Raw genomic sequence first — 14,511 nt, forward strand, 5'->3', positions numbered from 1 at the left:
ATATGAAGCATGAAAATGGTAAACCCAAAGAACTAGCTCAGAATTCACTGGTGGATTTCTCCAGCGTAACTTCTGCCCTCAGGCAGCTTATTTGCTTCTCTAAATTCCTGCTCCCATTTTATTTTTTCAAGCTTAAGAATTTTCCTTACTCTTGCCAGGTAATCTAAGCAGTTGATAGAAAGACTACTCAACTGCTTAGATTACCTGGCAAGAGTAAGGAAAATTCCTTATCTAGCACTTTAGAGGTTTAATAATGATTGTGGCCACATGCAGTGACTCATGCCTGTAATCCCAGCACTTTGGGAAGCCAAGGCAGGAGGATTACTTGGGCCCAGGAGTTTGAAGCCAGCCTGGGCAACATAACAAGACCCTGTCTCTACTAAATAAATAAGCAAGCAAGCTGGGTGTGGTGGCACATTCTTGCAGTCCCAGCTACTCATGAGGTGGAAGTGAAAGGATTGCTTGAGCCCAGAAGTTCAAAACATAGTGAGACAGGGTGTCGCTCTATCTCCCAGGCTGGAGAGCAATGGCACAATCATGGCTCACTGTAGCCTCAACCTTCCAGACTCAAGAGATACTCCTGCCTCAGCATCCCTAGTAGCTGGGACTATAAGTGAATGTCACAACACCCCAGGCTAATTTTTTTTTTATTTTATTTTCAGTAGAGATGAAGTCTCACTATGTTGCCCAGGCTGGTCTTGAACTCCTGGGCTCAAGTGATCCTCCCACCTCAGCCTCTCAAAGTGCTGAGATTACAGGCATGAGCCACTGCACCAGGCCCTAAGATTGCCTTTTTCTTTCTGCTTCTGTATTTGAAATATACTGCATGCATTAAATTAACAGACCAATGAATAGGATTAGTCTCATGGTTCTTGTTATGTACTATAAAATTCAATGGTGAAATTAATCATTAATATTACATTTTAATAGTGTCCTTGAGAAGGTTCTGTAGATGCTATGTCTATTTTGCTATAGAGAAGTTATCTGTTATTACAGATTAAAGTTGTTTAGCTTTGACCATATCTAGAATAAAACATCATCTCAGTCTGAGATAACGTTTTCTTTTAAAAACTGCTATAAATCTATTTTTAAAATAAAATAAATAATTGGGTTAATCAAAAGTATATAAACAGTAGTTTCATTTGATCAATTATATTAATATTTTTACTAAGTTTTGCTTTTGATAAAAAACATAAAAACTGACATTTCTAAAACTTTAATATGAAAAAAGAATCTCTAAAACATGGAAAGTCAGGTAAACATTGCAAATAAGAATAGCAATTTGTTTTCAAATTTTCAAGGATCTTTACAGAGATCCCTTATTATATGGAATAAGTATACTCATCCATTCATTCAAAAATATTTGAGAAACTTCTATGCATAAGTTACCCACTAAGAAAATTTGTTTACCCAAATCCTATTTTTCTGGCAATTTTACATTACTGAATTATAGAGGAGTTAGATGGAATTCTGCCATCTAAATAAATGGCAGATGGCAGGAAACATGCCAAGACACTATGAACTCTTCAGGCAATATAGATTATGATTAAAGTATAAGCATATAATATTTTTCTATCACAGACTTCTGCCTGTTTTAAAATTGTTTAACCTAACCTGTAGTAAAAAAGGAAGAAGACCATTCACAGATTTCTTCCTGTTTTAAAATTATTTAACCTAACCTGTAGTAAAAAAGGAAGAAGATCATTCTCACATCAAGGATTACTTTAAACAGAACTTGAGAGAATTTACAGAACCTTGTATTCGAAATATTTAAAAGTGTGCATGACTTTTTATAAAGTACCTGAAAATGAAAAACAAAAACATATGTTCATACAAAAACTTATACATGAATGTTCATAGCAGCATTATATTCATGTATTTGTTTATTTTTCAGAGAGAGGGTCTTGCTCTGTTGCCTAGGGTGGAGTACAGTGGCACAATCATGGCCCACTGCAGCCTCAAACTCCTGTTCAAGCAATCCTCCCACCTCAGCCTCCCAAGTAGCTAGGAATACAGGCACATATCACACCATGTCCAACCAATTTTTTAATTTTGTCAAGATGGGGGGGTCTCACTATTTTGCTCAGGCTAGTCTCCAAAGCAGCATTATTTATAACAGCCAAAAGATGGAAACAACCCAAATGTCCATCCCCTGATGAACAGAGAAACAAAATGTGGTATATCTGTACAATGAAATAGTAAGTCATAAAAAGTATGAAGTACTGGCCGGGCAGGGTGGCTCACACCTGTTAATTCCAGCCCTTTGGGAGGCCAAGGCGGGCAGACTGCCTGAGGTTAGGAGTTTGAGACCAATCTGGCCAACATAGTGAAACTCCGTCTCTATTAAAAATACAAAAAAATTAGCCGAGCGTGGTGGTGTGTGCCTGTAATCTCAGCTACTCCGGAGGCTGAGGCAGGAGAATTACTTGAACCAGGGAGGTGGAGGCTGCAGTGAGATTGCGCCACTGCACTCCAACCTGGGCGGCACAGCGAGACTCCATCTCAAAGAAAAAAAAAAAAGTATGAAGTACTGATGTGTACTTCAACATGAATGAACGTAGAAAACATTATGTTAAGTGAAAGAAGCTGGTCACCAGGGACTATACACTTGTATGTTTACCTTTATATGAAATGCCCAGAAGAGGCAAATATATAGATACAAAAAGTCAGTTAGTGGTTGTTTAGGACTGGGGAGGATGGTGAGCTTGCTTGGGCATTAATAGCTAAATGGTTCAGGGTTTCTTTCCGAGGTAAGGAAAATGTTATAAAATTGACTGTTATAAAATTGCTGCACAACTTTGTAAATATACTAAAACCACTGAATTGCACACTTTAAATGATGGAACAATATGGTACGTGAGTTATATCTCAATAAAGTCGTTACCAAGAAAAAAAGCCACATACAAATAAAACAGATAAAAACATGAAGATAAAACAGATATTATAAAAACAATCTATAATATATATCAACCTTAAGAACTTTTGACCAGATGTCACAAAGCACTATTTTTAAGGGAACTGAGTCACCACAGAACTGTGACCCTCTTTCCCCTTTGAGTAGATATTGCCTTTGAAACAGGAAACAAAGGTAGGAATAAAGGGTATTATTTTGATATTTTGAAAGCATGATTTCTTAGGAATACGGTGGGGTAGAGCTTGGATTTTTAAAAAATACATCTGAACAAATTATCTGAAGGTGGAATGTACAATAACATCTCCAAGTTGACAGTTACACTAAATTTCCGACAACATGCTTAGTTGATGGGAATAAACTATTCATTTTGCTTATTCACTGGTAGCTGTGAAGATTGGGCCTATATGGCATGCTAAACTACTCAGGGAGGTTATAAAGACCTCATACAGCAGGGCCGTAGACATGAAGGCTCATTACTAAATGACCTAAAGACAGCTTACATGAGTGAACTTAAACAGACATGAGGCAGGCCGGGCGTGGTGGCTCACGTCTGTAATCCCAGCACTTCTGGGAGGCTGAGGCTGGCAGATCACGAGGTCAGGAGTTCGAGACCAGCCTAGTCAAAATGGTGAAACCCGAATTAGCTGGGCATGGTGGTGCATGCCTGTAATTCCAGCTACTCAGGAGGCTGAGGCAGAAGAATCGCTTGAACCCAGGAGGCAGAAGTTGCAGTGAGCCAAGATCGAGTCACTGCACTCCAGCCTGGGCGACACAGCTAGACTTCGTCTCAAAAAAAACCAAAAAAAAACAAAACAAAACAAAACAAAAAACAGACATGAGGCTAGAGAAGTGGCTGGTATTGATTACAGAGGCCCCAAGAGAAAGGCTTTTTTTCTTGCTATAATGTTTGACATTTTGGAAGGGATGGGCAGATACCCTTATATGGACAGGTGTAATCCATCCTGTCAGGGGCTAGAACACTGAGGTCCCTGAGAGTGTGAAGCTAAACTGCAGCGGGGAAGAAAAATGGTCTGTCCTCTGATGCTCTCCCTGGTCTTCCAGGAAAAGAGATCTAGGCCTGCTGAGAATGGGGAGAGGGAGGGGAAGAGTTAAAGGCCTCCTTTGTATCTTGACCTGATGGGAGAAAAATGACAGAAGCCAGTTCTCACAGCAGCGGTGGCTGCAGAGCAACACAATCCAGGACAGGGAGAGAACTAAATAGGAAACATACACATGACGAGAAGCTGCATAACTGGCAAGGCCTAGTGTAAAATGAAAATGCGGGTGCCTTGTTCATGAATTACTAATAATTTCAGAACAGTGACAGCAGAGCATTACACCAAACATGGGGCTCTTCTACATGCAGGGATCTCTACAACTGCACAGGTCACATCCCCCTTAAGTCAGCCCTGATTTCTAAGCAGCAAAAGCAGTGGTAGCAAAAATTCAGAAAGCAAAGGAAAGTTACAAAGCAGAAAACCAAGATCATGTAAAATCCCGCTACCACTAAGATTTTAGTCTATATAACCATGTACTTCCCAGAGAATTTTCTTTATTTTTTGTTGAGATGAGGTCTCATTATGTTTCCCAAGCTGGTCTTGAACTCCTGGCCTCAAGGGATTCTCCCATCTTGAGAATCCAAAGTACCTCCCAAAGTGCTGTGGTGGCATAAGCCACCACGCCCGGGCACCTAGAGATTTTTCTGCATACATATATACATGCAGATATTTTCCATATCCATATATACATGTAGATATTTATTCATAAAATGTTTTGTATATTGTACTTTCTCTTCTGTAGCTTTTTTAAAACTTATTTTGGAAAGCTTTCCAAAATATTAAATAAAAGTAGATCATTTTAATCTGTTATATACATTATAGAACATAGAGATCCATGTTCCATTTAACCAAAGCCCTATTGTTGGGTTTCTAAACAGTCTTAGGTTTTTCATTATTACAAATTACGTTCATTGAGTATCAACTGAGTTGAACGAAGATTGAATAAGTCAATCAATACAAAGCCCTCCACAGAGTACTTGGCATCTAACAAGCACTCTATCAATGTTAGTGATTTTTTAAAATATTGTGTCCTGGCCGGGCGCGGTGGCTCACGCCTATAATCCCAGCACTCTGGGAGGCCGAAGAGGGCAGATTTCTTGAGGTCAGGAGTTCGAGACCAGCCTGGCCAACATGGTGAAACCCCGTCTCTACTAAAAATGCAAAATTAGCCAGGCATGGTAGAAGGCGCCTGTAATCCCAGCTACTCAGGAGGCTGAGGCAGGAGAATCACTTGAACCCAGGAAGCAGAGGTTGCAGTGAGCCGAGATCACGCCACCACACCCCAGCCTGGGTGACAGAGCTAGACTCCGTCTCAAAAAAATAAAAATAAAATAAAATATTGTGTCCTGTGTAAAGGATGAACTAATTTACATTCCCAAGAGCAGGGTAAAAGGGATTGGTTTCCCTAAATCCTTGCCAATTCTTTTTATTTTTGCCTTTTGTGCTTCTATGAATGGTCCGTTCATGTTCTTTGACAGTTCTCCTAATGGATTCCTCATGCTTTTTAAATTTTAATTTCTGTATTGGGGATATCAATCCTTCATCATAGGAATAATAAGTACTTTTTTTTTCCTTAAATATAATTAAGACTTACCTCCAGTTCCTAGGACCTTCAGGAGCTCAAAATTTTCTATTCCCACCTTCTCAGCATGTCCTGTCAAATTAGCTAAAAGAAAAAAAGAGGGAAAAAAAAAAAAACAATTAAGAGGGTCAGCAATAGAAGGAGGCTCCTGGGGGCTTCTGGTGTGTACCAGCGGTGCTCTATTTCTTGACTTGAGTGATTAACCAGGGTTTGCTTTATAATTATTTGTTAAACGGTATAGCATATTTTGCATAAATTTCTGTATGTTATGCATTACAATAAAACTTTTTTTGGAATTTAGGAACTATATATATCATTTGTACCAAAGATTAACATAAATTAAAGTGTATATTAGACTCTCTACTGACCAATATACTCCAAAAATAAACAAAAATTCTAATATGTAGATAGATACATAGTGGGAAAAAACTGGATGGACTGAGAAGATGTATTAATGATTCAACAAACATTGATTGAGTATCTATTAAATGCCATCCCCAGGTTCTAGGGAAAGTTCTACTTCCATTTCTGCCGCTAAATACCTAGACACAATATAGTATGCATTCGTCACTTCAATACTCTATGTCTCCATTACTACATCTCTGAAATGAAAGTGTTGGTCTCAATGAACTCTAGGATCCCTGTCAGCTCTAAAATTCTAGGAATATGTTTAAAAATATAAACTCTTCAAAAATGTATTCTGTCTTGAATAAATAAAATTAGGATATCTTATAAATTAGCATTTTCCATAACATATTCCATTGAATTCTAGTCCTATCCTATAATAGGTGTTCTGTTTGGGGGAGATGTGGGGAGCAGAGTGCTTTGGTAGAATAAATGTGGAAACGGTTGGCTTAAACAAAGTTAAACGATTTCTTTACTGCTGAACCTTACAGATCCTGTATTATGAAAATATGCAGGTAGATCAAGACTAAGATACTACATTTGTGGATTTAACCACAAAATTACTTTTTAAGGTAGTATCTATTAATATTATGTGAACTAGTACTCTGTAGAAGTGGTTAAGAAAGGCTTGATCCAAATCCTAATTATGCCACTTAAAAGCTGTGTGACCTTGACAAATCACCTGTCTGTGTCTCAGTTCCCAATAATGTAAAATGGGCATAAAAACACCCATCCTCAAAGCACACTGATATCTGTGATTTACTTTGAAATGCATTTTTTAAAATAAGATAAATTTATAAATAAATATAGCTATGAACACATACGTCAAAAGCAAATACAGCAAAATATTAATTGTAGAATTTAGGTAGTGAGTATAAGGGTATTCAACATACAATTCTTTCAAATTCTCTGTAATTACAAAATGGCCATTATAAAATGACAGACAACAAAGTAATACCCACCACATAGAATTTAATGAGGATTAAATGAATTAAATTTATACGGTGCTTGCTGTGTGCCAATAAGCAGTATAAGTGTTTGTAAATAAATTAATACTTTGGGACTACAACTTTAAGAAAATAAAACTCAACTAAGAACTTTTAGAATTAAAAGCTTCGGGGCATAAATAATTTCAATGTCTTTCCAAAGTTTAACTAAACTCATAATTTAAAATTTTTAAAAATTGTGGTCAAAAATACATAACATAAAATTTACCATCTTAACCATTTTTAAATACACAGTATTGTTAACCATATGTACGTTGTTATGCAACGGATCTTTAGAATCTTTTCATCCTGCAAAATAAACTATATCCATTCAACAACAATTGCCCTCTTCCCTCTTCTCTGGTAGCCCTGGGAACTACCATTCTATTTTCTATTTTTAAGAGTTTTACTATCAATGTATAATTTTATCGTTAAGAACAAGTCAATGTACATGGCCCAGCCTAGAGTTCACATTGACATCAGTATAGATCTAAAATGAATATCAAAAACATAGGTAGTATTCTAAAATAAACAATGGCTTATCTTTAATATGTCAAGTAGATTTTATAAAAAGCCAAACTCATAAGAGACAACCACTTTTGAAATAATGATTTGGCTCTCTTCTAATGTTAAATTCTATTATTTTATTATGTAAAAAAGCTTAAGACATTATTAAAGAGTCATGTGTCAAAAATAATTACTCCTGGTTCTTACTATTAGGAATCCTTTTTTATTTACTGAGATATGTACAAGCCCAGCTTTCCAAAAGCATTGTTCATATACTAGATTATATCTATATTTATATTTGCTTTATATTTATATATTACTTATCTATATTTGCTGCTACACTAAGAAGATAAGGAATTATTTCTTGATACACAGAATTAACTTTCATAGGAAATTAAAAGAGGTTATAAATTAATTACACTTTCTTTTACAAAGTATAGTACCCAGGAAACCCTAGTCATTCACAAAGGTTGTTCAGATGATCTGTGAAGGGCTGTTTTTGTTCATAATCTATTACCTCTATTATTTTGTTTCTGACATAAATTAACACTTTGGCTGCTACAGGAGCTCAAGTCTTCTCCAACCTCCTACCCCCAAGGGCTCCAGATGAAGGGCGTCAGTGCCTTCTGTACTCAGGGTTGAAAGTTTCCAGGTGATGAGAAGCAGCTCAAGGTATGTTCTCTCTGGCTCCTCCTCTCATTAATTTAGCAGCTGAGAATTTCATTTACTCTTTGTACTGCTTTTCCACCAATACTGTTCCCAGGTGGCTGGCAGGTAAGGCAGAGCTCTTCTTTCTCCCATACCTGAAGTCCTAGGTCTTAGGAAAACTCAAGAATGCTGGTCCTGAAAAGAGCTTAGCCCTGGGCTTATGAAGAAAAACCACTCTCTTCCACCTCAAGTTGCTGCTAGAGTTTAGATTTCTTGGAATTTTCTTAAGAATGGCAAGATTCCAGTAAACAATCTTAAAGGGTATCTGCATAGGGCAAAGGGACAAGTCAGTCCTTAAGCAGGTCCATGTGATCCAGCCCAGCCCATCAAGGTCAAGGTTTCAGTTTGGGGTACAGAACCAAAGATCAAGCTTGCTATCATGTACTCCTTTATTTTGTCTTCATTTTCTTGTTCTTTGTTTTGTTTTTTGATTTTTTTGAGACGGAGTCTCGCTCTGTCGCCCAGGCTGGAGTGCAGTGGCGCGATCTCGGCTCACTGCAAGCTCCGCCTCCCGGGTTCACGCCATTCTCCTGCCTCAGCCTCCTGAGTAGCTGAGACTACAGGCGACCCGCCACCACGCCCGGCTAATTTTTTGTATTTTTAGTAGAGACAGGGTTTCACCGTGTTAGCCAGGATGGTCTCGATCTCCTGACCTCGTGATCCACCCGCCTCAGCCTCCCAAAGTGCTGGGATTACAGGCGTGAGCCACCGCGCCTTCACTTTCTTAATCTCACCTGGGAACCACGCAGTTGAAACTATGATAGGGTAAGATACAGAAATCTTAATCCTTACAATAGTCCTCAAAGCTATTGTCTGAGACTGTCAGATAACATTCCTTTGGTTCTTGTCTTTGCTCAAAGGAAAAATTAAAGACATTTGAGCACCAAAAATCTATAGTTAACATATTTTTAAGTTTTACTAAGGTACAACTTACATACAATAAAATTCACTTACTTAAATGAACAGTTTGATGAATTTTGGTAATTGTACATAGTCATGGAGCCACCACCACAAGCATGATATAAAACAGTTCCAGGCCGGGCGCGGTGGCTCACGCCTGTAATCCCAGCACTTTGGGAGGCCGAGGCAGGCGGATCACGAGGTCAGGAGATCCAGACCACCCTGGATAACACAGTGAAACCCCGTCTCTACTAAAAATACAAAAAAAATTAGCTGGGCGTGGTGGCGGTTGCCTGTAGTCCCAGCTCCTCGGGAGGCTGAGGCAAGAGAATGGCGTGAACCCGGGAGGCGGAGCTTGCAGTAAGCCGAGATCGTGCGCCACTGCACTCCAGCCTGGGCGACAGAGCAAGAATCCGTCTCAAAAAACAAAACAAAACAAAACAAAAAACAGTTCCATCACCCTGAAAAGTTTCTGGATGTCCTTTTGAAGGCAATCACTTCCCGGGTAACTAATAATCTAATTCCAGTCATTACAGTTTTAGCTTTCCTAGAATTTCATATAAATGAAATCATGCAACACATACTTTCTTGGCTTTCAACTTCATTTACTTAGCCTACAGTCTTTGAGTTTCATCCAGGTTTTTGACAGTCTACTATTTTTCCACCAGAATCTTCACAGTGTGGGCTGTACTTAGCCTTTACTTTACTTCAACTACTGCCATCATAAATTAAAAGAGTAAAATAAAAATTTAAAAGGTGATATGATATAGGCCCATCTCAGAGCTCTTGAACTTAGTAACCACATGTTTTTTGTTGTTGTTGTTGTTTTTTGCTCGTCTTCCTGACTCTGAGTCTTTTCCACTACATCTACTGGCAAAGTAAGTAAACACACGTATGAGAGCAAACAGTAGTAAGTAGCATCATATTTAGGCATGGGGGAGTATTTGTCCATTATAAAGACTTTTTTCACTGTGTTAATGACAAAACACATAAGAAGAAATGGTAAATATCATATTATATAGAATCCTAAGCAATAAAAAACACATATTTGAGCATGTGAGTCTAGGTGTCTAAATAGTTTTCATTCCTATGCTATTATTTTGTCATTGTGATTAAAGCTTTTGTGCATGAAAGTCTAAAAATAAATCACATTTCTCTTAATTGTTAACCTAAGAACAAGAGCTCAAACTTCTCTACAATAATATTAACAGTATTAGAACAAGACATAATATTTACACATTTATTTCACCCTACAGGTGAAATAAAACATCAACCAATTGCTGAAATCTGTATGTGTGAGTCATTCACATGCTTTAGTAAAGTCCAAAATATGCTGCTCAGATGATGTGGAGCTACCTGCATGTCTAGGACCAGACTGTACCAGAAACAGACCTGTTAGAATTGTACACTGTCTTTCTTCACACTCAGAAGGAGATGGTACTTTAGTCTAGTTGTAAGAAAAAAGGACTTTTGCTCCTTCTCCCATGCCAGGCATGCCTTTGCCCAACCCCCTTTCTAGTTCTCCCCAAAGGTAAGAAACGTGACTAATTCATTTATTCAAGAGTCCAAAACTCCAGATGGGCACAATTAATAGGTAGACTCACTGTGTTAAAAGATCAGCCTCCCCACAAGGTCTCTTTGGTTTTTTGCCTCAAATTTCTTCCATGGCCTGACAGATTGGCCATTCTCTTGCACTTCTCCCTTCAACATACACAGCAGTTAGCTAAGCAGATTCAGGGGTTCTCCTGGGACCTGGTTTTATGACCTGAATGTTTGTATTCTCCAAAATTCATATGTTAAAATCCTAATCTCCAATGTGATGATATTTAGAGATGGGGCCTTTGGGAGGTAATCAGGTCATTAGGGTGAAACTCTCATGATGGATTTAGTGCCCTACAAGAAGAGACAGGAGAGACTATGCTTCCTCTCTCTCTGCTTTCCCCATGCAAAGACACAAGAAGACTGCCATCTGCAAAACAGGAAATGGGCCCTCACCAGACACTGGAGCTGCCAGCACCTTAATCTTGGAATTCCCAGCCTCCAGAACTGTGAAAAATAAATGTTTGTTGTTTAAACCAGCTAGTATATGGTATCTTTGTTAAAGAAACCTGAAACTAAGACACCTGGTGTTTCTTCTCCATTCTAACCTTTTTTTTTTTTTTTTTTTTTAAGTAGAAACAGGGTTTCACCATGTTGGCCAGGCTGGTCTCGAACTCCTGACCTCAGGCAGTCCGCTTGCCTCAGCCTCCCAAAGTGCTGGGATTATGGGCATGAGCCATCGCATCCGGCCCATTCTAACCTTCTAAGTCACACACCTGAACATGCTGGTCTCAGATTATAATTAGATGTAGTTGTAAGGGAAGTAGGACGCCTCACTTAGGCCTTAAACCTAAACTATTGCACCAATGCAGCTTCTACAGAAGAGTTTTACATTGGTGTGTTGGATGTTTGCACAACTCTTATTAAATTTGTTACTCTGATTCCCACCAGCTACTTGTGCCTTGCAGATGGATCACTCATGACTCCTGAGAGAAAAGACGGGCCTGGGAGAGCAGAGTTTGGGCATTTGTGGATGTCTGACTATAACAGCATAGTGGCACCAAAACCTTACCTTCAGCCTCTAAATCCTAACTTAGAAAAATAGTAACTCCTTCCCATAGAAAGAATGCCTTATGAAAACTTTTGACAAATATACAAAACAACAAAGAGTATCAACAAACTAAAAACTTAGAATAGAGCTAATCAACTGGTACACAGGAGTACAACCATATCAGTTATTTGTTTCTGGTGTCAATTCTGATGACCACATGAGTTGTTAAATATTAGTAAATTTGGACTAAATCAATAAATATTTTAAATCTTTTCAAGGTCTACTTCAGGCTTATCTCTGTTGTGAATCAGCTTAAATCATGCTCCTCTCAAAAGCTCTTATAATTTTTTTATATTAATGGTTAAGTTTAATCATTTAGGGAAAAAGAGGTGTAAACAGTTTTAATGCTCTCACAAAACAATTTTAACCAATTTTTCCATGAATTTTGTGAAATCCCCTCACATGTACCTTTTCACATTCCCATCAACAGTGCAAGAGGGTTCTAATTTCTCCACATTCTGTCCAATACTTACTATTTTCTGTTTTTTTTTTTTTTTGATAGTAGCCATCCTAGTAGATATGAGGTGGTGATTGATGTAATTTTAAAAACAGTAAACTTAAGGATAAAAGGAAAATTGTCTTTTCCTTCAGATTTAAATAACTTTGTTGTTGTTTTCTTCATAAAATTATCCAGGTTCACTGTTTTTTGAAAAAATAGGCCTAAAGCAGACCTTAAAAATCTCCCATAATCCCAGCACTCAAAGGTAACTATTGTTAACCCTTGGCATAGTCTTCCAGGATTTCAGCCACAAACCTATGATTGATAAATGGCTTCTTAACTTTCTAAGCAATTCTATTGTAAGTATAATTTGTATAATAATTTTTTAAAGTTGTGAGATGTTTAACTTGGAACTTCCCACTCCTATGGAGGAAAATGATCAGTAAAAACGCATTTTTCACTCTGTTGCCATAGTTTCAGCTAAGCTGCACAAATGTAATTGCACAGAGCATGTGCTGAAATCATTTGATTAGATCCAATGATTCACTTATGTTAAAGGCTTAATTTAAAAGCACTTTTACAATTAAGGTAGAAATAAAGAGAACAATAATGCTTTTGAAACCATTTCAAATACATTTCACAGTATATGACTAAGGCACTCATATGCCAGATTTTATTCAATGAATTTATCATTTATTAAACTTGAAGTAAGATATGAGAAATGTAAGTTAATAAACAGGCCTGTGGAGTATGTGGACATGAAGGAGAATATCATGTGAAGCTGGTTAGAAAAGCTCATTGAGAATACAGGTCCCCATTTACTCAACAGTCAAGAGTGCCTACTAAAGGCCAATGTTCTGGGCTACCTGTTAGGTCTTTAGCTAAGAAGTACAGGATTTGTACTGGCAAAAAAATGAGAGGATGGCTGGGAAATTCTGGACTGGAAGAACAGCTGGGGCAAAGGTATAAGTAGAAATAACTATGTTCCTACGAGAGAATAATAAAAAGACTGTTCTAACTAGCTATAATGAATTTATGTGAGAAAAACATAACATAAAATAGGTACATGGAACTAGCTGGCTCAAAACCTGGAATGCCAGACTAACTAGTTTTAATTGAATCCATAAGCAATAATGGCTCTTCACTAGATAAAAGTAATGTTTTAGAAAAATTCTCCTAGCAGTAATGTACAATGTGCATAGAAGCAAGGAAAAATGATTGCTAAAAAACGATGAGGTATTGCAGTACAAAAGATGTGTACTAATGAGGGTCTGGTCTGAGTAAAAACTAGAGGAAAGAGTGAACCCAAGAATCACTGTAATGCTCAGTTTAAGAAACATCCATTGAATACCTGTTCTTGGGTGCTTAAACTACAAAAGGCACAGGACAGGGTCCTCACTTTCAAAGATAACTTAACTCAATTTCTGTTCCATTTTTTTCCCTATTGGCCCCTGCCATGGTCTGAATGTTTCTCTTCAAAATTGTATGTTGAAATCTAATCCCCAGTGTGTTGACATTAAGAGGTGGGGCCACTGGAAAGTGATTAGGTCACTAGGGCAGAGCCCTCATGGATGGGATTAGTGCTCTTATAAAAGAGGCTAGAGCGAGCCTGCTGGCCCCTTCCACCATGTGAGGACACAGCTAGAAAGCATCATCTATGAAGCAGAGAGCCCTCACCAGACACTGAACCTCCTGGTGCCTAGAACTGTGAAAAACAAATTTCTGTTGTTTATAAATTACCTAAGCCAGGGTTGCTGGGCTTTTTCTTTTAATAGAGACAGAGTCTCACTATGTTGCCCAAGCTGGTCTCAAACTCCTGGCTCATGCAACCCTCCCTCCTTGGCTTCCCAAAGTGCTGGAATTACAGGCATGATGCCTGGCCTTGTCTAAGGTATTTTAATTATTGTAGCCTGAACAGACTAAGACAGCCCTATATCTAAAGCATAAGAAATGCAAGTCTGGTGAATGATAGTGTTGCCAACAGAATAAGGAAGTCAAAAGGGGAAGTTTTTTGGTTTCAACACTAATTTTGAAGTAATGGCAGAAAAATCCCAAAAGAGCTTTCATGTAGGCAGCTCTAGACAAGGAACTAAAGTTCTGCAGAGACATCATGCACAGAGTTACTAGGAGAAAGGCAACGGCTAAAGCTTTAAGACGAATGCCCTTCAAGAGACCACACGAAAGGAAAGGCAAGTCTTGATGATTACCTAGAGTTATGAAGCAAGAAGAAAAAGAGCCAGAGAAGTGGTTCAACTAACCATGCATGAAATTCAAAGAAAGAACATCAAAAAAGAAGGATCAATGCAGCAAGAAGGTGGAAGTGCATGAAGACTGAAACACTCTAATCTGGTTAGGTCAACAG

At 38.1% G+C, this 14,511-nt stretch overlaps 1 protein-coding gene across 4 annotated transcripts in view; it reads right to left on the bottom strand.

Moving 5' to 3' along the window:
• RPS6KA5 (ribosomal protein S6 kinase A5) overlaps positions 1–14,511 on the bottom strand; it is a 199,183-nt gene that overhangs the window by 128,646 nt on the left and 56,026 nt on the right. For all 4 annotated transcript variants that reach the window (XM_054447530.2, XM_054447531.2, XM_054447534.2 and 1 more), the window contains exon 2: positions 5,567–5,638. In XM_054447530.2, coding sequence (XP_054303505.1) covers positions 5,567–5,638 — 72 coding nt within the window. The remainder of the gene's footprint in view (positions 1–5,566; positions 5,639–14,511) is intronic.

Source organism: Pongo pygmaeus, chromosome 15 (genome assembly GCF_028885625.2).
Source record: "Pongo pygmaeus isolate AG05252 chromosome 15, NHGRI_mPonPyg2-v2.0_pri, whole genome shotgun sequence".
NCBI classification, from domain to species: Eukaryota; Metazoa; Chordata; class Mammalia; order Primates; family Hominidae; genus Pongo; species Pongo pygmaeus.